This window comes from Rhipicephalus sanguineus, chromosome 11 (genome assembly GCF_013339695.2).
Source record: "Rhipicephalus sanguineus isolate Rsan-2018 chromosome 11, BIME_Rsan_1.4, whole genome shotgun sequence".
NCBI lineage: Eukaryota > Metazoa > Arthropoda > Arachnida > Ixodida > Ixodidae > Rhipicephalus > Rhipicephalus sanguineus.
In genome coordinates, this window is record NC_051186.1 from 37,470,387 (window position 1) to 37,495,795 (window position 25,409).

A 25,409-nucleotide genomic window follows, 5' to 3' on the forward strand; every position below is an offset into this window, starting at 1 on the left:
GATTGAAATCGCCAGCGGAAAGGAGCCTCGTCGAAGATTGCGTCCCAAAGATATTCCCGAACTTGCCTTGATTTGAGTGATCCTGAAAATTGTGCTGTAAATAATTTTTTACAGTTAATTAGAGCTGTCTTGATAAGGTTAATGCCTGAGACTGTAATAAGTTGTGCCGTTTGTGTGCATCACACCATACATGCAATATCTGAAAGATTGTTTTTCTGCATTGCGTGCGAAAAATAAATACAATTTTCTTTCTGTAGCAGGACTGAAATTGTGGCGTGTAGTACACACACGGCGATTTTACCATTCAGTAATTACAAGTAACGACAGCCGCGGTACAGAGTGAAAACTCCTCACTTCAAAAAGTGAAAGTGAAGAATTATCGAAAAAAAATAGCGCGAAAAACTACGGAGCACCAGAAAAAGGATTACACAAACAACAGCGCTGACTTACAACAAAGATTTATTCGTTAACACCACGCAATACTTGCACAGTCCAAAACGAAAAGATATAAGTACCAACACGCCCAAGCATCCGCTTTAGCTAAATAATTACGCTACGAGAATGCGCCATATAGTTAATTTCTTATAGGGTAATGGACAGACTCGTATGCTATGCTATCAAGCGTCAGTTATCTTGGACAGTCTTGAAAGCCACAGCTTTACTGACTTCGCCTTACCGCTGCTAAATATTACTCAGTTTTACATTGCAGCGGCAGCGCAACGAAAAATCACGATAATATACAGTCGGCGAGTAAACAACCGAGCACTTTCTGAACGGCTGACCCGGCGTTTGTCACGCAGACTACGCGTTTTCGTCTGCTAGCGGAAGCTTGTTGCGCCGCCAGCGCCACCAAACCGGAAGCTGTCCCGGCGCCGCGCGACGGGTTGGCTGACGCGGGGAGTTTTGCAACTTACCTGGTTCTATAAACGTTGCCGCAAATAGAGTGCCTCGATGCGCGCGCCCCCGCTTAGAGTGGTGTCAGCTTTTGAAAGGGCAGGTGCCGCCTCCTCGGCCTTGGCGGCAGCGTGGCCGCCATTTTGAATCCCCCGCCCGGTCACTTGTGCGTGGCACGCGTGCTCTTTTTAGGTCGGTGCTCGTTTCCCTCCAGTTTTATGCGTTCGCTACCGTCACCATGGCCGGGTGTTGCGTGCCGCAGTGCAGCAATCATTCCAGAAACGCTGGGAGCTGTATCGTTTCAGAAGATACGAGGCTTCTTCGGACAGTAAAAATCAAACGTGAGAAGCGGCACCCGAAGATCACATTATGCACTTGCAGCGTAAGTTTCCGGCCGGTATTTCGAATGCACATGCAAGGATAACCTGCCGGTGCAAACCTTGCGTAATAAATGGACACACTGATATCAGCTACATGCTTAAAATGCTTTGGTTCACGTGTGCATGAATCCTGCATTTTTCTTCCCAAACATTCTTTTCTGCACTTGGTTGGCCCTGTATCTGTCTTCGATTTTTGCTTTCGCTATTTTTGTGATTTGAAATGTATCATGGAATATATTGTGCGTGTTTGTCTGCAGATCAGATCCTTCTTTTTTCCTAATAATAATTATTTGTGAGAATTTACGTCCCAAGAACCCCGATATGATTATGAGAGGCGCCGTATATAGTAAAAGGCTCCCGAAATTTTGACCATCTGTTGTTCTTTAACGTGCACCTAAATCTAAGTACGCGGGCCTCTGTCACTTCACCTCCATCGAAATGGGGCCGCTGCGGCCGGGATTCGATCCCGCAACCTTCGGGTCACCAGTCAAGCACCATAGTAAAAACCACGGCGGGTTCTTGTTTTTTATATTCCTTTCCGTGTTTCAAGTACGCCTTCTGTGCTGGTCTGATACCCATGTATGTATGTGTCCAGTTAAATGTTTTTTATCCTTCCCTGTTTCTGTGTTTCAAGGTTGCATTTTCGTCCTGTCTTAAATAATTACACAGTTTCTGTTTTTTTTAATCATTTACGATCACTGTGAATCGACTAGTGGCAGTTGTGTTTTATTGTGTAATTTGCGTTTTGTAATTGCTTCTGTCAGCGCAGCATTAATGAGCACAAATAAATGGCCTGTACACTGGATATTAACGCGCGCGCGCGCGCGCGCGCACACACGCGCGCACACACACACACACACACACACACACACACACACACACACACACACACACACACACACACACACACACACACACGCACGCACGCACGCACGCACACACACACACACACACACACACACACACACATTCAGTATCTTATTTCTTTCAGCAAGCATAATTTATTTATTAATAATGTAAGCCCTGAAGGCTCATACAGGAATGCGCATACAAACAGTTCTCGCGAAGCGTCTATACAAGGAAGACGCATGAAAAGAACAAGACGGGGAAGCATTGTGTACAGTAGACACGCTATGTCAGCTAAAAATACGAGAAACTAAGTCAAGTTGTACAGTGAGTACGTCATGAAAAACCAGTTAATGAAATAAAAACTCGCAGGCTCCCTTATGCGTTCGCTTAAGACGGCTCGAAAGCGAAAGCCATCTTCTTCTTCTCAGTTTTTTGCGCACAAAGCGCGATTTTGCATTGCCTCCAAGATCGGAGGCACCTCACCTGGTTTTGCACTGCCGCCGTGATCTGCCCACTTTTGACCAAGCTACGATGTCATGTGATAACGGCATCATATGACGTCCCGCCAAAATTTGTGAAGCCATGATGACGTCATATGGTGACGTCATCACGTGACGATTTTTTTGTCCCTCGTCCTCAACGTCGTGGTATGCTGACGCCGTAGACGCTGGACGCCGACGGTCAAATTTCGCGTTTGATGAGGCATTTAAGGCTTTCGCTTTAAAAATACGTCCGCCACGGTGGTATGGTGGTGACGGAGCTCGGCTGCTGACCCGAAAGTCACGGGTTCGATCCCGGCCGCGGTGGTCGAATTTAGGTCGAGGCGAAATGCTAGAGGCCCGTGTACTGTGCGATGTCAGTGCAGGTTAAAGAACACCAGATGGTCAAAATTCATGGAGCCCTCCACTACGGTGTGCCTCATAATCATATCATGGTTCTGACAAGTAAAACCCCAGATATTATTATTAATAAAAGAGACAAATAACCGACGCCGTGCATCTGCCGCACAAAGTGTAAAACAGTATTGGAAACACTCAATGTTATGTGCATGCAATTGGGCATGTGAGAAAACCTGCAGATACAGAAAAAGAAACTGCAGATACAAAAAGAAGAAGGAAAAACGCTCCGATACTGCGCGCATGCAAAGTTTTACGCCATACTACTCAACAACGTATTCATCGTTTTGATAAGGACTCAAGGTGCAACTCGAGTGCCGATACAGTAGCGGCTACAGATTGTGAGCAAGAAACAATAATGATAAAGAAGCTTTCGTTTCATTTTAGCAGGATAATCGCACCATACTTCCCCTCGGCCCTTTATTCTGTGTACAATATGTATGCTGCCATTTATAATAAACGAGTAAATTGTTTGCAAACTTAGCAAAATGAGCCATCTTAATCGCGCTTAGGTAGCTTCGCAACACTAAATTGTGTGTGTTCAGATACACATACTGCTGCTGCTGCTGACATGTATACAAATACTTTAAACGATTGTTTGTGTATTTGGAATGCAGAGCTTGCGAGAAAATTAAGTAAGGCTTTAGACTTTGTCGTTTCCGGCGTACGGAAGAGGATTGGTTTTCAACATAACGGAGTCTACGTCTACCTCTAGCGCATAACACATGCACAGGCCGTCAGCTTACATGAATTACATGCTTCCTTAATAAACATTTAGGCAAAAACAGCAATAAAAGCTGCCCAAGCCTCAAAAAAGAAAAGAAAAAGAGAAAGCTCACTAGCGTGCACTTATTTCGGGACGTATCCGCGCACCGCAAGCGCTTTGTGTAGTGCGTTTCGCATGCTGCCGAGCGGCGGCGGGATTCGCAATGGCGGCCGTCGTAGCAGACGACGCGCCTGTCCTCACCCTCAGCGGAGCGCGCGGGCATCAAGGCACCCTAGCCGCAAACTTGAGCTTGGGTTCCCTATACAGTTTTTCAAAGACGTCTCCCTGGGCGCCGCCATAATCCCCTCTGAGCTGTGGTGAAGTATCGTGACCCCCTACAAATGCACTGCCGACGCAGTGACGTCAGCGCGAGTCAGGCTTTGCACTCCCCTGCCACAGTCCAGAATAAAGTATCCGTTTTACTAGCGTCAGCTTTCTCTGCACAGCTTTACCTGCGATAAAACCGATCACGCTCCCTCACGTGGCTATCACGTGTTGAGATGATACTTCCCTTTCTTTCATTTTTTTTTCTACCTCAATCGTGTTGCGCAGCGCTCACTCGCAATTTCCTGCTTCCACGGGATAAATTCACGCAGCGTGCCCAGGCTTTTACCTATTCGTCTTCTATCGGGAAAAGTCGCAGCGACTCTCATTCCGGGATACCTTTCCTGACCGGCTAGACATTACGTCACGAGACACTGTATACCTCCCCAACCCAAAGAGATCGATACTCTTCCACCGTGATCGATACAAAAATACAACTAGAAATAACATCAGCGCGGGCCCAATTCGAGAGCTCACAAGCGTTGAGGAAAAGGGTACGAGGCGCTGCTGTCGTATTTCACGAAGGGCAGGCCGTGGGCCTCTCTATAATGTGTACGCTGTAATTCGATGCGTATCGCGCGAAACGGCCGAACGCGACCATCTTTTCCACCTACGTTTTTTTTTCTCAACCCCTCGATTCTCGTTCCGTCGTCTCTCGAAAAGCCGTCGGGTATTTTGCCCGCTTTCGAGGAAAAGGCTGCGTCGCCCCAATTACTCGGACGTCTAATTACGCCGGGCGCGACGACCAAATCTGCCCGCGGATGTTCCTTTATTTTCTTTGGGAAGCTGTTCGCAACACTGGCACGCGCGCGAAAGGCGAAGTGTGTTGCGGATGGAACGAAACTGCTGTAGTCGGCCCAAGAGAGGGACCGCTAATAAAAGATCCCTCCTGCCTGCCCTGACAAGCAGGCACGAGCAACGCGGTCTAACGCCCCGAGGCATCTCTCTACTCTCGACGACGCGGCCGATGGCGCGAGCGCGTCGACGGCAGATGAGATGGAGCAACGCTGCTTTCTCTGGCGACGCAGTTGGCGAGCGCAAAGTTCGTCGCTGGAAAAGCAGGGTCAACTGCCTGGAATAAAAAAGCGTGCGAAAAGAAAACAGCAGCCAGAAAGATCGTTGCGTGAAACTACGAGTTAAGCAGCTCGTGCACTCGTCTATCAATGGTTAGGCCCACGTTCACGAAGAATTAGTGCAAGCCGAAGGTGCTCGCACTATGTCATCAAGTGCTTTTTGCGTATGGTCTATTAAAATTTGTAATCGATTAGCCGTTAATCGTTCGTCGATTGAGCTTTTAATCGATTAACTGCTTTCGATGTGATGTTTTAATCGATTAATCGACATTTTTGATAGGTGCTTTAACAAGGATATCTCATTGTTTGAAAGGCCTTGTTTGTGCTTGATCTCAACCCGTCTTTCCATCAGAGGCGCTAGAGATCACATGTGCGCGTTTGCGCCTGCGTGAAAATTCGCACCTTCGCCCACTGGACACAGAGGGCCCCACGTCGTTGGGTGATGTCACAGATTCAAGCATCTGTGGCCATCATCCATGGACAATTCGGCAGCAGGTCGTATTTCCTCGAAGCCTGCCGACTCAAGCGCACAGAAATTGGAGGCACTTCCGGCGACCACACTGGTCGAAAAGTCGTATCGGAAACATGCAGCGTGGCCGAGGGTGAGGAAATCCCGAGAAAGGTAAAAGAGAGACGAGGAGGAAGTAACTAAAACATTCGCACTCATAGGCGTGCGCACAGGGGGAAGGGGGGGGGGGGGGAGGGCGATCGCCTAAGAGGGGGGGGGGGCGCAAATTTTGCCCCGTACATTGACCCTTCTAGTCACCCAAGAGGGGGGGGGGGGTGCGCAAAATCTGCCCCATAAATTGACTGAGTGTGTGTGTGGGCGGCGGGGGGGGGGGGGGCGCTGCGACGAACCTTTGCCCCCGTTAATGGGGAACCCTGCGCACGCCTATGCTCGCACTCGTAGGGACGGCATCTTTTCTCCGTTTGTCCGTTATATACATTGTGGAAGCCCTCGATAATACTATAATTGCGGACTGACGTGATCTCTTCCTTTAGGTCACATATGCGAGATTGCACAGCAACATACTGGCTTCAAACATACCATTGGTAGAAGCATCTGCGGGAGATAGAGTGACATGAGTTTTTGCCTCCCGGCTAGAATAAACGGCAGCTGTACTCCACAGGTTTCACGCGCACCTCTTCAATCGTGCGTACAGCCGGAACTGTAATAATAATTGTAACTGTTGGGGTTTAACGTCCAAAACTACGATATGATTATGAGAGTCGCCGATTATGAAAAGGGTCTAACAGACCCTTTTCATAATCCGCGAATAAGCTTCCTTGCGCTACCTCATGGCGACACCTGTCGCGCTTCAAGTGGAGACGAAGTCCTAGTTGCACGTGTGTCTATTATGCGTGTTTATATCAAGAGAGCTGAGTCGACATTTTCCGCATCGTAGCGCAATCAAACTCAAAGACGATGTTTCCAGAAGTGACTAATTATACTGCCAGTAATTGGGCTAACTGCATCGCAGTAAGGCTAGCTTTGCAATCATGAAAACGGTATATACGCTGTAAAGCGGACAGTGAGGCTCGTTGGTATATGGCATAATAAAAGATGTTTATTAGCGTCCTTGTACCCTTTACGCTGGTAATAATATCTTATGAAATATCTACGGATCCCTTATTCCTGTCATCATCATAATGCTTCATCACTCTCTTTCCTCCGTTGCGTTTTCCCAGCGCAGAGTATACCAGGCCAGGGCGTACTAGCTCAGGCCACCCTCTCTGCCTTCCAATATATTTTCCCTCTTTCTTTCATTGATAAACAATAATCTTTTATTTGCTAAGGAGTAAAATATAACGGCAATAGGAACCTGTCAAAAAATAAACAGCGCGTATTACAATGTGGTACATATTGGACCACTGTATAGTGCACACACACACACACACACACACACACACACACACACACACACACACACACACACACACACACACACACACACACACACACACACACACACACACGCGCACACACACACACACACACACACACACACACACACACACACACACACACACACACACACACACACACACACACACACAAAACGAGTAAAAACTGAGGGTTAAATAAAATACCAAAAAAGTTGCAATAGACAATGCAGGCAACGAAAACAAATGCTTTACTTTAAAGGCAAGCAGAGCTGAGTATGTGCGGCAACACGATGAAGCGGCGCTGCGCCAAAAACAAACACGAACAAAAGAAGCTATCTGGACCAGAATAAAGTTAATTGAACAACAACAAGAAAAAGACGATGCGCTCACACGTCTGAAATTCGCAGAAAAGAACAAACTTCACTGTTGACTGTTGACGCACCGCCTTGCTGCTTTCATTCAATGAAGCCATAGCGCTGAAAACACAGCGACCAAGGAAGAGGTTCCTGTGAAGACGACCCAGCTTTTTGAACGAATATGAATTTCCAACAATCCACCCTTTTTGAAATAAGAATGCCTTACGTAATTGAAAAGCCACTTGATTTTCAAGATAAGTTACACAAAGGTGGATGGCTGTTGGCTAAATAGCGATATACTGATAACTTACCTGAAGAGGCGGATTCGTGCCTATAGGAACGGGGTCTTCAACATTGTCATTTTCGTCATGACCGCCTTACTTTGAAGGATGGGCGTGCAGCATGTGATATCTTGAGAGTTTCCGTCGCTTGCTTCGAGTACTGCTTACCAAATTCATCACACTTCGCAGTCTTCGTTTTCTAATCTTCTGTGAACAACGTCCCCACCGAGCTCCTCTTGCGATTGCTCGCCATTATGACATGACAAAGGAAACAGTATACGCACCAAAATTTAATAGTAACGCAATATAGCACGCCAGCACCACGTGTACTTTGCTGACGGTTAACCAGCATGACCCACACACGACAGAAGAAAGGAGGGCGCGAGGAGGTGAAGGCTGTGAGCGGAGAGAAGCGGGCAAGAGCATTTCTGCCTCGTCGGGATGGGGCCGCCTCCTGCCCGGGCTTGAAGCCTTGGGGATGGCTTGGAGGTGGACGATGTTCTCTTTGTGGTCGCCGGAAGTCAGCCCCACCACCAACAAATCCTTTATTTCTTGAGTATAATTTGCTTAAAGCAAGGAAATTATACGACTATAAACTCCTCCTGCACACACAGAAACATAATCTGATAGAAATGGCACATGCAACATCAGGACGTTATCCACTACGTAATACACAGACACCATTACCAAGAACACGTACAAACTATGGCAGGTCAGCCATCACTTATCAGATACTTGCACTAATAAATCGTGTATCTTCACAAATAAATTTTGATATCCCACCCCACAGATTTAAAAAAAAACAAATAAGACTTTTCCTATTAAACGACTGTACAGCCGTTACAGCATAATCTCATTTATTATCACTGCACCATTATTCTTGCATTGTATTTTTTTTATATGTTCCAGCGTTTGCATTTTCGGTATGTGCAGTTTTCCTAACTATATGGGTGCATTTTAATTTCTTGTGCATTTCCCTGTAACATTCATTTCGCTGTATCTGTGCATTTTGTATCTTCTTATATTTATCTTCCTGTGTACCGATGCTATTATATCTGATCAAGTTGTATTAGTTGTATAAGTCGTATCAAGTTGTATTAGTTATACCTAGTTGTATTAGTTATACTTTTTATTCGCTGCTGCCTGTACGGTCCCCCAGGTCCCTTCAAGCTGTCTTTCAACAGCTTTTTTGCCTGGGGAACCCCCAACTTTTTGTGTTGGAAATAAAGTTCAGTTCAGTTCAGGCTCGTAGCAAGGGGGGGGGGCTAGGGGCGCCCCCCCCCCACATAACTTGGATTGGGAGGGGGTGTTTTACTGAAAATAAATAATAAAAATATGTCTTTGTCTCAAATGTCAAGACCTTTAGCAAGTGCCTCCCCCCCCCACCCCCCCACCCCCCAAAAGAAAAAAAATTCACCGCCATATACACGAAGTGAATGATGTTAGAGGAGCTTGCTCGGAGATGATCGGGTAACCCGCGAATGCTCCGTGCACATCCCTCTACCATCATATATAGACGTGACAACGTTGTTATACATACATTACATCCACAATGTTTTTTTAGATTTAGGGTTGGATGCACTATATACATTTTGATGAAGTATATATACATTTGGATGAACTATAAACATTATATATACACAGGAGATGTTGTTTTACCTACCAAGTTCAAGAAGGGCGTCCCTCGATGAGTTCGGGGACTGGTTTCCCTTTAAAGATGATTGCTTTATGATGGTTGAACTATATGCATTACATATACACAAGAGATGTTCTTTGTAAAGTACAAGAAGGGCGTCCCTCGATGAGCTTGGGGACTCGTTTCCCTTTAAAGATAATTGCTTTATGATCAGTAAAGTATGTTGCCAAGGGGTCATGGATGATGGGACGCAATGGAAAGTTCGAGAAGGCAACATCGATAAAAGTGCCCCTGATGGTGGTGGGACGTTTGCAGTCGTACGATACGCATCGGAGAGCGTAACGTGACATCATGTGTTGGCTAGTTATTGGCAAGGCGAGATCTTCCCGAGCTGCTGCTGCGTTGCGAGCCCGTCGCGCTGCTGCTGTTCATGCTGCGGAGCGGCAACGGTCACAGAGGTGAGGACAAGGCGCGAGCCTAAGAAGCTTGGCGAGCAAGCTCGGATGTGTCCCGCCATTGTTTAATGTGCATGTTATGGCCATGCAGGTCTTTGAGGACAATGGCGGCCGAGGATTCTTGATGTTGCTTTCCTAGAACGGATTACTTGTCACCTTTAAGGGCGAGACAGACGGTACGATTTTTCATGCGATTCGACGTCCGACACGGCGTAGGGGTAAACCGGATTGGTGACCTTTCAGAGCATCGTACAGCCACCATTCCCTCTCTCCCACCGCGGCGTCGGCCGTCGGATCGCATGGAAAATCGGACCGTCTGTCCCCCGCTTTACACCCATGAAACAGGGGACCAAGGACAGGCAGCTGAGCAGCACGTCATTGCTTCATTTTCATCTTTGCAACTGTGGCGAAGCATGTTTTCTTACGGCATCGTCCAAGGAGGTTGTGGGTGATGAGGAGGGGGCGGGGGGCAGAGATAAGAGAGATAGAGGTTTATTTACAGAAAGGCAGAGGTCGGCTTGGGAGATAGTATGCTCTAGCCTGCTACTCTATACCGGGGGAGGGGAAAGGGGAGGAAAAAGAGTGATGAATGACGATGGTAAGTTATGGAGGTCAGTATATGCAGTCCCGTCAAATGGGCGAAATGCTATAGCCGTGCATCTAGTTCAGTGCCTTGCAGGAAGGCTGTGTGGGCGTCAGGCCAAGGGCCCAACACCATCTCATCAGTTAATGACTTATTATTCAATCATTCAGTAGCGGAAACCAATTTCTCTCGGTCACGTGCGTATGCTGGGGAGTTAGAAAATATGTGCTCAAGTGTTTCTGGCACTTGACATTGATCACAATTGGGACCGGTGTCAATGCAGCCGATGAGGTGTGCATAACGTTTTGTGAAGGCCACCCCAAGACGAATCCGGTGAATCACACTTGCGATATGTCACTTTAATTTACAAGCCATGCGGAACTTCATTTCCGGGTCCCATTTGTGCAATTGCCGGTGTCATCGCTCCGGTTTGGACCAGTGCTCAAGCTGAGGTAAAACTGTGCCCTGCGCACAGCTAGCTATGGTAGTGTTGGTGGTGATGATGACCTTAGTTAGCACATTCTTTGAAACGCGGGGTGGAGGCACCCATCCTGTTCGTTACAATGATCTATTACTCCATTTATTCACGATCAAGCATCCCAACTGTCTTTCTTTTTCTTGCTTTTTTCCGTTCAAGGAAGGAAGGAACAGTGTTACGAGCAGGCGACGTTGGCCGACGCGGACTCAGGGGGTAGCGTGGAGCTGAGCGGCGGGAGTCGTACCGCAGGCCCAGGGATGTCCAGAACAGCAGGAAGCCGAGGCAGAGAGACCGGCGTTGAGGAAAACTTAACAGACGTTTATTTACATCATAGAGGACAGGATCGTCAGAACGACATCTAGTCCGATCGATCCGTCCCGAGCAGACGCTCTGCTGCTCCTTAAATACGCTTCCTTCCAAGATAGGGAAACTTCTTAATTGGAAATGTCCAATCACAAAGCTGCATAACTAGCAAACGTCCAATCACAAACATGCATGCCTTTGGAGGGTCGGTCTCTTCGACACATAGGTCACCGCCCCCAGGATAACAATACCAGAGACCACTGCACCCTCACTCTCCACGTCCGACCAGTTCGGAAGAAAAAGGGGGGGGGGGGGGCAATGCCACTTCGGGGAACTGAAAATCCTTTTACGAACAAAGGCACCAGCTTTAACCAAAAACAAACTCGTTGCAAATACGCGTTCCACGGAGGAGACCCGCGCGTAGCTGCCACCTTCCAGCCGAAGCGCCCAGTTCGGGGAGAAGACGGCAGGTGTAGGTGTCAAATCCGTTCTCCGAAATGAGGGGGGGGGGGGTCCAAGAAGCGGGAAGACTCGCTTGGGGACAGCTGGCCCAGGACCCTCGTATCTGCTTTGTAAAAACAGGCGGAAAGACAGGGAGGTCAGCCAATTCTTAAACCGGCTGGCAACCCTGCTCTGGGAAAAGGGAGTGAAAAGAGGAAGAGGATAGACGCTACAAAAAAGGGAACGAAGCATAGGACAGGCTTCTGGTTTTTAAAACATAACCGTTATTACGGCTAACGTCTCCTGTTTTATCAATATCATTACTCCTTTTCTCAAACCAATATTCTAAACGTCTCTTGCTTACAAGCCGCTCATCAGTCAGTGTTTTAAAACACACGCGAGCGTATAACTCATTAACTGGCTGATAGCTCAACCTGTTCTATATTTATACATATTTAGTGATCGTAACAGTAGCAGCTAGCTTGCTACAACAACGCAGCCATAAGCATATGTCGGAAAAAAAATGGGGCTCACTCAGAATCACTCAAGAAATACATTTTACGCTTGAGGCTCACTCGAACTCTGACTCACCAAAATATTACTCAACCTGACACACTCAGACTCTGACTCAAGGCCCGACCTGAGCCTGAGTGAGTCGACTCATGAGTCGTTAACGTATATTCAGCTTTTTCGATAGTGGTGTCAATGCTATTCAACGCCACTGCCTCACATAATCGGTGCTCTACGTGGCGCCTTTTTATCTCGTAATTCCAAATGCGATTTATCATGGTTGCAATCCAATCAGGAAATTTTATGAAAGACGTGACTCACACGAGATATTTTTATCAATTATTCCCCGTGAGAGTTTCCGGGCGGCGGTCAAAGCACGCTCCCTTCGCCCCCCCCCCCCCCCCATCCGTTACTCACGCCTCTGATAAATAAAAAAATTGAAGAGCACTTTGTAAATTCCAAAGCGTGTTCGGCGAAAGCCTGTGGTGGCCATTCGACTGACTATGCCATTGTATCGAGGGAATCCAAATTCTTGGGGCGCTTCTCCGAACCGCTTGCCTTGGAATCATCACCGGGCCGCTTGGGCGCCATCCGACTAACTCGACTGCTGCAACGAGATGTCGGACGAAGGAGCGTTTCCGCGCGCGCCGCTGTGCCATCACGTGATGGCTGAGACAGTGTGAGAGGGCACGGACGGACGCCGCCGCCGCCGCGTTGCGCTACAGTTGCGCAACGCGCGTTGGAAGGAGCAACACGCAACAGTTGCGCGTTGACGGACGGACGGACGCTGCCGCCGGACGCCGCCGCCGCGTTGCGCAACAGTTGCGCAACGCGCGTTGGAAGGAGCAACGCGCCACTGTTGCTATGCGCCGCCGTGCCATCACGTGATTGCTCGAGAGAGTGTGAGGGGCAGAGGCCACAGCTGGCACCGTGCCAGAGCACGGGCGGACGCCGCGAGTATGAGACATTAAAGGCTTTCATCTTAATATTGAGGTGGTGTATGTACACTAGTGCGTCGAAATATATGTGAGTAGTCAGAGTAGACTCAAGTATAAACGTGAGCCGACATGAGGCTGGTAATAATGTTGAAGTTGAGTAGATAGGATTCTAGGTCGGCAAAAAAGCGGAGCTCACTGACAGACTCACTCAAGACATATATTTTGGGATTAGGGCTCACTCGGACTCAGGCTCACCAATTTTTTTCTCAACCGGACTCACTCGAACTCAAACTCAGCAAGATATTTATATAGTCACCCGAACTCACTCAGACTCACAATCGATCTGAGTCTGATTGAGTCAGCTCATGAGTGAGGTTGCCGACCTATGGCCATAAGCACTGCCATAGGTCGGCAAGCTCACTCTGAGTCGACTCACTCAGACTCAGATCGAGCCGTGAGTCTAGCTGAGTCTGAGTGAGTCCGGGTGAGTAAAGTTTTGGTGGGTTTGAGTCCGAGTGAGTCCGGCTGAAGAAAATTTTAGTGAGCCTGAGTCCGAGTGAGTCCAGTTGAGGAAAATATTGGTGAGTCTGAGTCCGAGTGAGGCCTAAGCGCAAAATATATTTCTTGAGTGAGTCCGAGTGAGTTCACCTTTTCTTGCCGACCTATGGTCCTATCTACTCATCTTCAGCATTACTATCACGCTTATATCGGCTTACATTTATGCTCAAGTCTATTCACATATCTCAGCACACTAGCATGAATGCGTCACCTCAATTATTATTGATCAGATGCGCGAGTTATGGGATGGGGTGCCATGACCTCCCCCCGCAACCTCTTTCATGGGAAGTTCTTGATAAGAATATCTCGTGTGGGTCGCGTATTTCATAACAATGTCCTTACTGGATCAATATATGATAAGCATGATATATTATAACTCGTATTTGTATTTGAAGGTACAAGATTAAAGGGCGTATCGTAGAGCACTGATTATGTGAGATATTGGCGTTAAAGAGGATTGACACCATGATCGAAAAAGCTAATTTTACGCCAACGGACTCATGAGTTGGCTCACTACAGACTCGGGTGAAGCAGTGAGTCTGAGTGAGTCCGGCTGAGTAATATGTTGGTAAGGCTGAGTCTGAGTGAGTCCGGTTGAGAAAAAGTCTAGTGAGTCTGAGTCCGAGTGAGTGCGGCTGAGGAATATTCTGGTGAGACTGAGTCCGAGCGAGCCGTCAGAGCAAAATATATTTTTTGAGTGAGTCTGAGTGAGCTGCAATTTTTTTGCTGACCCATGAGCACTGCGACTGCGACTACTCTGGTTTTGAAGTTTCTGGTTCAAATTTTCCGCGCAAAGCTCGCGCCAACGCCGTCGCTGGCGATGGCCTTGCACGCATCGGCACACTTGTGCTTCTCGCTTGCCATGTTTTGATAAACTCGCTTTCTCGCCTCTATTCAAGGACTTCTCTGAAGTGAGCCAGCTGTTAGGAATTAAACAACGCCTCAAACCCGCAGACTGCGAGGTAATTCGTCGGTAGCGGTAGATTTTGTCGCCTGTAGCTCTATTTGACGCGATGCGCGCAGCGCTGTTGGCGACCCTGTTCGCAGCTGTCGTGTTTCGTTTTGTTTCGTTTTCAGGGTCTTTCACCACTGTTCAAGAAACGGAGGAGCGTGCAGGCTGGAGCGCGGTCAAGGCAGTGTACTACTAGATCGAGGAAAAACGATGGAAATGGAAGCGGGTGCGCGCGTAGCAGCTGTCATGAAATGAACGTCGACAATTAAGGCCGCGTAGGGTGCGCACAATAGTTTGCTAGTGAGACTTCGCTAGCAGCCGCTCCATGGCTCCAGCCACCGTATTTTCCACGACCGGCAGCGGCGACGACGACAGCAGCAGTGTCTTGGCGGACTGACAACAACTGGCTACTACGACTGTTGGTCAATTTGCTCGGCTACGCGACCATCATCGGACCGGGAGCCCTGCTCATATGCTACGTGCGGAGGAGCAAGTTCTTGGAGAACAGGGGCAAGTAGAAACTAATTTTGGCGCCGGCAACTCGTGGCCATGCCAAGCTCTGGCGTGCCGGCCTCAAATGTCACTATGCTTTCGCTTTTGCCAAGCGTCACTTATTTGTCTCACTAGGTGACGATGCTAAAAGCAGCTCTCTGAAAAGCGCACCCGGCGAGACGTTTCTTATCTTCGCGGCTCACACTATCAGCTAAGTCATAAAACGCGGGCAATTGGAGCGACGTTTCTTTACCATCCATATGCGCGCAAACGTCAAGGTTATGTATTAATTGCAGCCTTTGCTACCGTTTGCACGTAACTTCCAAGGTGAAGTCCTGGGTGCCTAAATTTCGTTCTCAGCGCTACGAGCGCCGAGATGATAGACCTGCAACGAAGCATATCAACTAAGCATTTTTTTTTTTTTTTGCTTTCGCAATTCGCTTACGCGAGCATTCCCTGCATAGCGATGTAGAGGCACTGGTTGCTTTCTCCTGGTAGCAACGAGTTCTCCCTTCACTGTGCTAGCTTACAACACACGCATTAATGAATTCATACATTTGCATTAGTCATGCGCCTGTCCCCGCATTTAATCGGCACCCTCAGTGTAATGTCGCCAGTGCTCGGCCTTTTACCATATATGTCTTTCAAGCCGGCGCGCTTTTCATCCGGGAACGCTGGCGCGATAAATGCGCGCGGTCAGGCGCGTGCGAGAGCAGCTGTCAGAGGAAGACCTAGTTGTGCTTTCGCTAGCTGTTCCGCGCGTCCTGCTAGCTGCCATATATTACTGACAATTTACAGCGCCGATCGTTACATAAAGAGTGGTGTAGATGCGCACATATGTTAGTTTACGATCGCCAAAAAAAAAAAAAAGAAAACCGCCAGCCGCTCTTTCAGCAAACTTAGACCATAACGCTAAATAAATTGACACTGTACGCAGGAATGTGCTTTTTGCTAAGATTGTGAGTACATAGCATTCTTAATGTAACATTATATCGAAACAGATGAAAATGGTGAGGTGGTCTACATGGGTTATTGTTGCATTTGTGTAAGACAGTATGAATCATAACAGGCAAGCTAGGAATTTTTACGGTAATCCAGTTCAACTACTCGGTTATCTATTCATTGGTTTGCTTATATACAGGCATAATGCTTGACTCACCAGTGTTTTTTTTTTTTGCTCAATTTTAGCGTTTGGTTACGACTGGCACATTAGAGTGTATCATGAAACTATTTTAATATGCTATGACATATCTATCTTATGGAAGGTGTGTGATTGTGCAGTGCATTGGATCTTGCAGCCTTGTACCACAAATAGCGTATTTACAGTCAAGTGAGCCAGTTAATGGCATCATCCTGTAGGTTCCCAGATGGCCTCCAGTTAAAAAGTGCCCATCTGAAGTGTACTGGTAGCTTTCTGAAAAGTCTAAAATTTGTGTGCAGCATGTACTGTGCCTCCGAGATATCATCGGTGTTAACAGCTCTGCTGCTTGGAATTACTTAACACATTAGCTGTACAGCAAGCTAGTTTGTGGAACATGGCCGTAAATACAAATAAGATGAGGATTCACAGAAATGCGGATACTTGAAAAATGATTAGTCTCGTGAATCACGCTACACATTCTTGAGTAGTGAATTTTTGTTGATTCAAGACTTTCTGAAATAAGTTATGGAACCAATAAATCGAAATGATGCATTCTTTTTTCTTTAAATTTATATAGTACGCTCCTTTAGTGGTATTCAGGAACCTACGTCATACTGTTGGGCATTATTGAAGGGGTATCAAACAATGACAAAAGTGATAACATTGAAGAAACTGAAGTTAAAACTGAAATCAAACATTATAAAACGATTGCTCAGACATCATCCAAAACACTTTAACAAACAGGGAGTTATAGTTATTCAACTAAAATGCAGGTAATGCGATGAGAAAAAATATGCATGGTGGTTCTGGCAACACTTGCACTATTCTGCTGTCGAATTGTTCAAGAGAAAAGGGAATCTGCGACTATGGATGTGCAACACTTTATTTCTCTTGCTTTTTGGGCGCGGTCATTTCACTGCGTTATGTAGCATGGGCTCATCATGTACAAACTTTTATTAATGCCGTGTTCATTATAAAGAATTAAGTAAAAGTATTTTAATTGCAAAGATTCTCTTTTCTTGTCGCTGAAAAGTTTTCCAAACTTGTTTGCTCTTGATGTTGACTAGAATTATTGTTTTCTGAGACACCGTTAACATCTGGGATGTCAAACAGGTGTCCATCAGTAGATGTTCTGTAGACGTTTCCTTATCTGGAATGTCATACTGGTGTATAGCAGTGAATGTACTGTAGATGTGTTCTTGTCTTCTTGACTAGTGCTGGCCTATCCTTTGTGCTAACATTGCAGGATGATCCTCTCACTCACATATTGGGTCTGTAAACATAACCTTTTTAAGTGCACTCCTTTTGTCGTGTGGTACATCTCACAGATGTCCTGAGATGTGTTTTTGACTAGCGTGGGGTGTCCATCCTTCTGCGTGTAGCAGGAGGTCCCTTTGCTCGCGTATTGCGACTATTCGTGCTGGGACATGAGCCGGACACCAAGCCAAGCCTTGAGCTCGGAGGGAGCAACGAACCACCCCGGCCACCAAATCGTTCCTTGCTGTCCGAGGCATTCGTACTGGCCTACTGTTTTCTGGGTCTGCAGGTGAGAGATTTCGTGTCAACGTTAGACGAGCTTGTTATAATAAGCCCCTTCAAGCAACTTTGAACTTAAGCTGCTCTGGGATAACATCACAAAGTATAGTCATATTCATATGCTTGCCCTTCTGCTTGCGAAGACAAAAAGTTTGAAAGGGGCCCTGCAACTTTTTTTCAGTGTAGTCAGAAAATACTGCCAATCTGTAATCAAGGCTTCTGTAAATGTGTAGCAGGGAATTTACAACTCCGAGTCAAAGACAGCCAAAAATCGCTTGCTCTCTCCTTGGAAAACTAGGCAGCAGGCGGGAGCAAAGGGGCCCATTAGGTACTAGCTGATTTCATGAATGGTGTGCCAGCGTCTGATCTCAGTAGCTATGTGCTGCAAAAACATCCTGTGTGCTTAGATTCTGGGTGCAAGCTAAAGAAATCCCAGGTAGTAAAAATTCATCCGGAGTCCGTCGCAACAGCAAGCCTTCATGGTTTTCGGCACGTAAGACGCTAGAATTTAATTTAAATTTTGACAATGATATCGATGATACCAGGTCCAGTATTTCGATACCTAAAGTGTACCATGCTGCTAGTGTACCTGCTTGTGTGAACTGTTTGTGTACCTAAAGTTGGCAGCAAGTCTGTGTGTGTTTAGTGCTCTCTTCCCTTCTGTTTTTATGTTTGCACCTCTATTCCTTTCTCCCATTTCAGGGTAGTAAACCAGACATCTGTTTTGTTAACCTCCCCGCCTTTCCTTGCTTCTCTGTCTTTTCCACACGAAATGAAAATTGGCGAGATTGTTTTCTAACCACCACACCCACTGACATGCAAAGATGCGTGAGGTAGAGTTTTTGCAATTTTGATACGTATCAGTACTGTAGAAGTAAATAAGATGCTAAACTGTTAAAAGGGTCATGACATGGTCACCCAACAATTTGTGGTTTTTAGCGAAAAATAGAAGTAGAGGGCCTGTTATGCCCATGCATATATGAAAAATGGCCTGTAAAAGAATATTTCAGTGCAAAATAAGCTCTAGATGTTGCCGACTATAAACCCCGCCCACCGCCAGCAACCACCATTTTCATATGGCATGTGTGACGTGACGTGCTGCATGGAGTTTCAGCTGCTGTAAATCGTTCAGTTATCTGCCATGTTGAACAAATCCGAAATAGCTCGATTGCATGCTCAGCTGACCAAGGAACAAAACTGTGCACCGAAATGCACACGCTTGCGCGGCAAGCAGCTTGTTACGTCACGGCTCACGAGCGTGCCACTGTTGCCCGATTCTCGGACCACTTGCGTGTTTTAAAAATATTCAGTTATAAATTAAGTGCTCGACCAAATGCGCTAAAATTTTGCCAGCTTATTTGCGAACGCACAGGAATTAACTCGCATAACACAGATTATGATGAAAAATGGGGTGTCATGGCCCCTTTAATGTCACTGACCTGACCTGTGGGGCAGCATAAACATTATAGACATTTTGGAGCGCAGTGCTCTAGCTTAACTTTGCCCTTACTGTCTCTACTGGTCTCTCGTGAAAGATTCTCATTCTTGTTTGCCGAGATAGTTTCCGGCCCGTGAAAAGTGCATGCACATCCGAGCGTAGTGGAATGCTGAAGGTCAAAACCTACATGCGCAGCTGCACAGCTGCTGCTTTCTAGTGCTGCATTTGTGCCTGTTCTTGCTCCTTCCCCAAGGTTATTGTAAACAGGTACGTGAGTAAGGTTTTCCATGCCCACGGCTTGAATAGCTGTGCGTGGGCGTTGGGAGACCTGAAAGGTGCAAATATTTCTACTTGTATGCTAGTGCCCCTTGCTGCTGGTATTTTATCTTTATCCCAAATGCTATTACGAATAAAAAGACCTTATTCGAATGGAATTTCTGGCTAAGCTACTGACTCCATTGGGCTCAAACTTTGAATGAGAATGCATTTTGATGCCGTGCTTGTTTTTCCAGGGTTGTGGTAAATGTCACCCGTAGAAGTTTGGCAGTAGTGCCACCTGCACAGTGTGAACTTCTGTGATAATGTTGTCTCCATCGAAGCATCCAGCTTTTCTCTGTGGTAAGCACAACAGCACCATCTGTGGTTTGAGGCTGAAACACCTAGCCTACGGCAATTACTACAAGAGAATGTGAGGCAATCTTTTTTTCCAAGTGACAGGTGGCGTGGCACCGCCGTTCCTTTCACAGTGGTCTGTTCAATCAGCTCAGCTGGAAATGTGCTCTCCTGGATGTCTTTAACTTAGAGAAACAGGTAAATGCAGCGGTTAAGTGTAATACCGAGTAAAATGCTAAACATTCTGTCGCTTGGATGTAATAGGGCTACTGTGTTGCAGTGGCAGGTCCAGGTGCCTACTCGGGTGAAGGGGGAGGGGGGGTAGTAGAAAGGCTGACATCGCCGCCTCGGCAGTGCATTTTAGGGGGGTCACACATATTTACAACAGCCCCAGAGGGGATTATGGTGGCGTCTAAGAAGCCTTAGTTGGAAATATGCATAGGGAAGCAGAAAAGGCGGAGAGATGAGCATGGTAGAGGGTGGGGACAACATTCTCCTTCCCCCTTTTGGGCAGTGGTAGCCGAGGCAACCTGACAAAGGAGGTAAACAATAATAATATCTCGTTATTAACGTCCCAAAACCACGATATGATTATGAGGGATGCCGTAGTGGAGGGCTCTGGAAATTTTGACGACCTGGGGTTCTTTAACGTGCACCTAAATCTAAGTACATGGGCCTCAAACATATTTGCCTCCATCGAAAATGCAGCCGCCGCAACCGGGATTCAATCCCACGGCCTTCGGGTCAGCAGTTGAGCGCCATAACCACTAGACCACCATGGCGGGGCAAGGAGGTAAACAACAGGCACCCAAGGGAGGGCGGGGTGCAAGGGGCCGCTAACACAGGCTTTTGGGGTGGGGCGATCGCCCCTACCGTCCCCCCTTTGGATTCGCCACTGCTGTGTTGGGTTACCCTAACTTAAAAGGGGAAAGGGGAGGGCACTGCTGTACTCGTTCAGCACATCACGCTTTCTTTGTCACGCTAAAAAGATAAAGAATAAATTGAGCACAAAATTTCGAAGTGACGGCAATTTTCATTTCCAGAAGCACGAGTGATTTATATCTCGCACAAAATGTGGCCACCATGTGTGTTTCTCAATTTCATAAGACCGAGACATTGCACACTAAGCTTAGGGAGAGAGGGTGAAAGGAGGCATGGAGCAATGATGTGCGCTGCAAGAACAGTTGAACCCTTTTCCTTGAAGTCTATAACGTGGCGCAATCGGCACCACTATCCAGCCTGGCAGAGCGCTGTGGTATGCGCTTACATGTTGCAGGTCATACAGAGTTAACAGTAGAGACGAAAAGCTGAAGAAGGAACGAAAGAGTGGATTGATGCCAGCATGCAATCGCAAGTGTGTCCTTTCCTTTTTGTCGCAGGTCTCTTACCTGACCTGGGGTGTGCTACAGGAGAAGATCATGACACAGAAGTATTACGAGGTGTTCCCGTCAGATGGACAGCGGTTCAGTGACTCCCAGTTCCTGGTGTTTGTCAACCGAGTGCTGGCCTTCACGCTGAGTGGACTGTACCTGCTGTTCACGCAGCAGCCGCGGCACCTGGCACCCGTCTACAAGTACTCCTACTGCTCCTTCTCAAACATCATGAGCAGTTGGTGTCAGTACGAGGCGCTCAAGTTTGTCGCCTTCCCCACACAGGTATGAAAATATTGCATCACGTCTGTATGCAGCTGATTATCGATAATGAGACGTAATACAGTCATATGTAATTACTGATTTGCATCCCACATGTCATATGTCATTACAGATTTGCGTCCCACATGCATATACCGCCTTCATTTCAACCCTTCGAGACATTTTGTACGCAGTTGTGTACAACACTTGTTTTTGCTAGCTGTGTCGACTAGTAGCTCAGAAAGAGGAAGATACGTCAAGGTTTGGATGAATTGAACCTTCTGAGTAATGTACGTGTCTTTATTTAACATCATTTCGCAGTGTACTGTTGCACGTGATCACTTTTCTGAAGGCACTACCATATTCGACGAGTCATTTGATGTGTCGCTTTCCGCGAGCTACATCAAAGGTCTAATTTTTCTTTGCTCGAAATGATCACAACTGAAAATGAATTTGGACTGTATTTCTAGCCTGCAATTTGGTTCTATTTATGCAAAAGCAGAGCATCAATGACTTCAGGATAAATATATAATTAATTCTAATTTAATTAAGATTGATTACAATAAAATGCATAAATCAACATATTGTGACATTTTTTTTGTTGCAATTGAATATTGAGTGCCTTGAAATAATGTTGCGTGCGTTTGACGCACTTACAGACAGTTCTTCATAGGTGGCGTCTGAAAGGAAAAGAAATAAAATAGGAGATGCAAGAAAACCAGGCAGGAAAAGAAATCAAATAGGAGATGCCCCAACGTCTCTTTATTGTAGCCAGAAGTTCAGTGGTCTTGGTGTGCCATCTCACTTTGCATCTTCAGTCATTTTGCCGGAGCAGATGGGCATGATCTTTGAACTTGCAGCATGACAAGCTGCTGACAGTGTATACTACTGATGTGTCGGAATGAAACATATGAAGCTTCTGTAAAAAAAAAAATTTAATGAAGCAAACTGGCCCAGGTGTATTTCCATGGCCTGCTGAAGACGACATCAGATTTGTGCCAAGATTGCGTAACAACTAACGCTTACTATTGTTACTAATATATGGCAGTAGTGTAAAGAAATATGACAGAGAAATGCATTATAAAAGAGCCTAACAAAAGTGACTGCGTTATACAGTAAAACCTCGTTAATTCGAAGGCCTCGGGACCGAGAAAAATATCCCAATTAAGCGGGATTCCCAATTATCCGAAACAACGCGAAATCAAAGAAATCAGCCAGAAAACGTGACGTACGGAAGTCACACCTTTATTGTGGCGAGTCAGCCTACTTGGAGAAAAATTCCTCCATGCGTGACTGACGCGTTCGGTAGTTCCCAGCACTGAAAGTCATATTTTCCAGCCTGTCAATGAGGCGCAGCATCTCAGCCTCGCCGCCGTTGCACTCGACGAAGCTGCGCACAACACTCAAGGCATCGATGACATCCGCCAAAGGGGGTGCTCGGGAGGGCTCGTCATCGCTGTCAACATTAGAGGCCGAATCGGTCGATCTCGCAGCTATCTCGCTGTCGATGTCGGCGTAACACGTCTGCACTGTGCACTCGACATTTGCGTACTCGGAGAATCCGATTGGAGTGCACTCCTCGTCCGCGTGCAAAGCCTCATATCGAGCGCAGAGAGTCTCCCCTTCTTCATCAAACGGGCAAGTGACAGCGGTGACAGCAAACTCAGCGGAGGTTGCCTCTTCTCGTTTTCGACGCCGTCGACTTGCTGGCCTCTTCAATTAAGCACACCTTTTCGTGCAGGGACAAGCTCTTGTACTTCGGCATCTTCCTTCCAAGCACACCTCAATCAACTAATTCACAGGGAAGACACTCAAGCGGAGACAGGAGACAAATGGAGCAGTCGCACCGAATCGCACAATGCTCGCCAGCCGACATCCAAATGGCACAAAGACTCCACAAAACATTCACTTCGCTAGAGTGGCTAACATCGCTGTTGAGATGATGATGATCATGATCGCAATCGCACGCATCGCCGCCTGGCAATTGCTAAAACATGGCGTCTACGACGTATTTCCGGTAAAAAAAACATGGCCTTCGAGATCCGTACATCAAAAAAAAAAATGCATGTTTTAGTTACAGCCTCCGAGATTCGCAACACCCTTTGCATATCTTGGAAGTCGCGGCCAAGTGTGCCAATTAACCGGGAAGTCGCAGACTGGCCGCACCAATTATCCAGTTAAATTTACATGTAAAAATTTGGGACCGCGCAAATAATACAAATTATCCGGGATTCCCAATTAACCGAGTACAAATTACCGAGGTTTTACTGTATTTCTCTGTAGTGTTGGTAGGTTCAACAACAATGTTGTGAGAAAAACAGTTGTATAAATAAGCTAAGAAAGGAACTTGCAAGACATAACAAAATTAAAATGAAGGTGTTGAGTTTATTTATTTACACAATATCAGTAACATACGGTAAAGTTCAGTGTGGTTTGAAACTTAACAGCTTACGTACAACAAGGAGAAATATGGAAGCGATCATCTAATATCATTCAAGGCCACCAGTTGTCCTTTTTGTTTGCATTAAAGTTGAACTGACGAGAGAGCTAAGTAGTCGCTAAGTGCTAGTAAGTGAGGTCCGAGACTGTAATGGTGGAGCAGTCGTCACACAAGGGGTAAGCGTTTTTTTCATGCTGACACACCCATCTGCATGGTCTTCACAACACAGGAGACAACCAGTCAATGCTCGCACAGCAGTTGTGTTATAATAAATGTTCACATTCCTGGCAGCATATCTTGTCCCTAAAACAATAATCTCCTGCCTTACCAGTGTTTCCGTTCTGGAAAACTTGGAGCCCGCTGCTTTCCTACCATCTCGTGCTGATAGCATGCATTCAGTTTGTGATCTGGAAGTGCTGCGCATTAAAATAAGGTGAAGGTATGAAAGACAGGAGACGATTATTCTTTGGGGACTTTCCCTTTTTTTTTTTTTCAATGTGTTGCTGTGGGGCTGCATGAGGCCCCACTAATTGGTAGACAACTAGCTTACCTGTCAGTGAACCTAGTTGTCTGAAATTTGTTAACTGCAGTTCAACAACAACGAAGGCCAGCTAGTAGTCTCGAATGGTAGCAAGATGTAGCATTTTGTATTGGCACCTCCTGTACGTTTAGCTAAGCAAGACCACTACTATCCACAAGGCACGTGACGCGAAATTTGCACTGTCCTCACAGGTGCTGGCCAAGGCGTCCAAAGTGATACCCGTCATGCTCATGGGACGCCTGGTGTCTCGCAAGAGCTATGACTGGCACGAGTACCTGCTCGCCCTTGCCATCTCGGTCGGCATGGGCCTCTTCCTCCTTTCCCGATCATCCGGAGGCTCCTCCTCGTCTCCCACGAGCAGCAGCCTCTCTGGGCTAATCATCCTCGCCAGTTACCTCGTACTCGACAGCTTCACCTCCAACTGGCAGTCTGAGCTGTTCCGCACGTACCGCATGAGCTCGGCCCAGATGATGTGCGGCGTCAACTTCTTCTCGTGCCTGCTGACATTCGTGTCGCTGCTCCAGCAGGGCGCGCTTGCAGCCTCGCTGCGCTTCATGTTTCGCTTCCACGCGTTCTTCTACGACTGCCTGCTTCTCTCCATCTGCTCCGCCACGGGCCAGCTCTTCGTCTTCCACACCATCTCGCAGTTCGGACCTGTTGTTTTCGTGATTGCCATGACGATACGGCAGGCAGTGGCGGTGTTGCTTTCGTGCCTCATTTACGGACACCGGCTGGGTGCGCTCGGCATTGTCGGCGTCCTCATCGTCTTTGGTGCCGTGTTTTCTAAGATCTATCTGCGCCAGCGTGCTGCCTGATCTCTTTCGCGCTCAGTATTGCTGACTTGAGGAACTCCTGCTCCCCCATCCCGAGTGATTCCTGAATCTCCTCCCTTCACTGCTAGGTTGTGTTCGCTGCTGCCGGAAGACCCGAAGCGGTTACGTTCGCCAGCCGAAACTCTGGCCCGATCTCGGTTCAGATACCCGCAGGTCTATCTGTTTCGGCGCCTGTCTGATCTGTT

General features: G+C 47.0%; 1 protein-coding gene across 1 annotated transcript in view; it reads left to right on the top strand.

The window, feature by feature from the left end:
• The window catches only part of LOC119374951 (adenosine 3'-phospho 5'-phosphosulfate transporter 1), a 43,891-nt gene extending 18,679 nt beyond the window's left edge, over positions 1-25,212 (top strand). The window contains exons 2-5 of the mRNA XM_037645147.2: positions 14,854-15,070; positions 17,576-17,739; positions 21,159-21,434; positions 24,583-25,212. Coding sequence (XP_037501075.1) covers positions 14,854-15,070; positions 17,576-17,739; positions 21,159-21,434; positions 24,583-25,206 — 1,281 coding nt within the window. The 3' untranslated portion in view covers positions 25,207-25,212. The remainder of the gene's footprint in view (positions 1-14,853; positions 15,071-17,575; positions 17,740-21,158; positions 21,435-24,582) is intronic.
• The last annotated feature ends 197 nt before the right edge of the window (positions 25,213-25,409 follow it).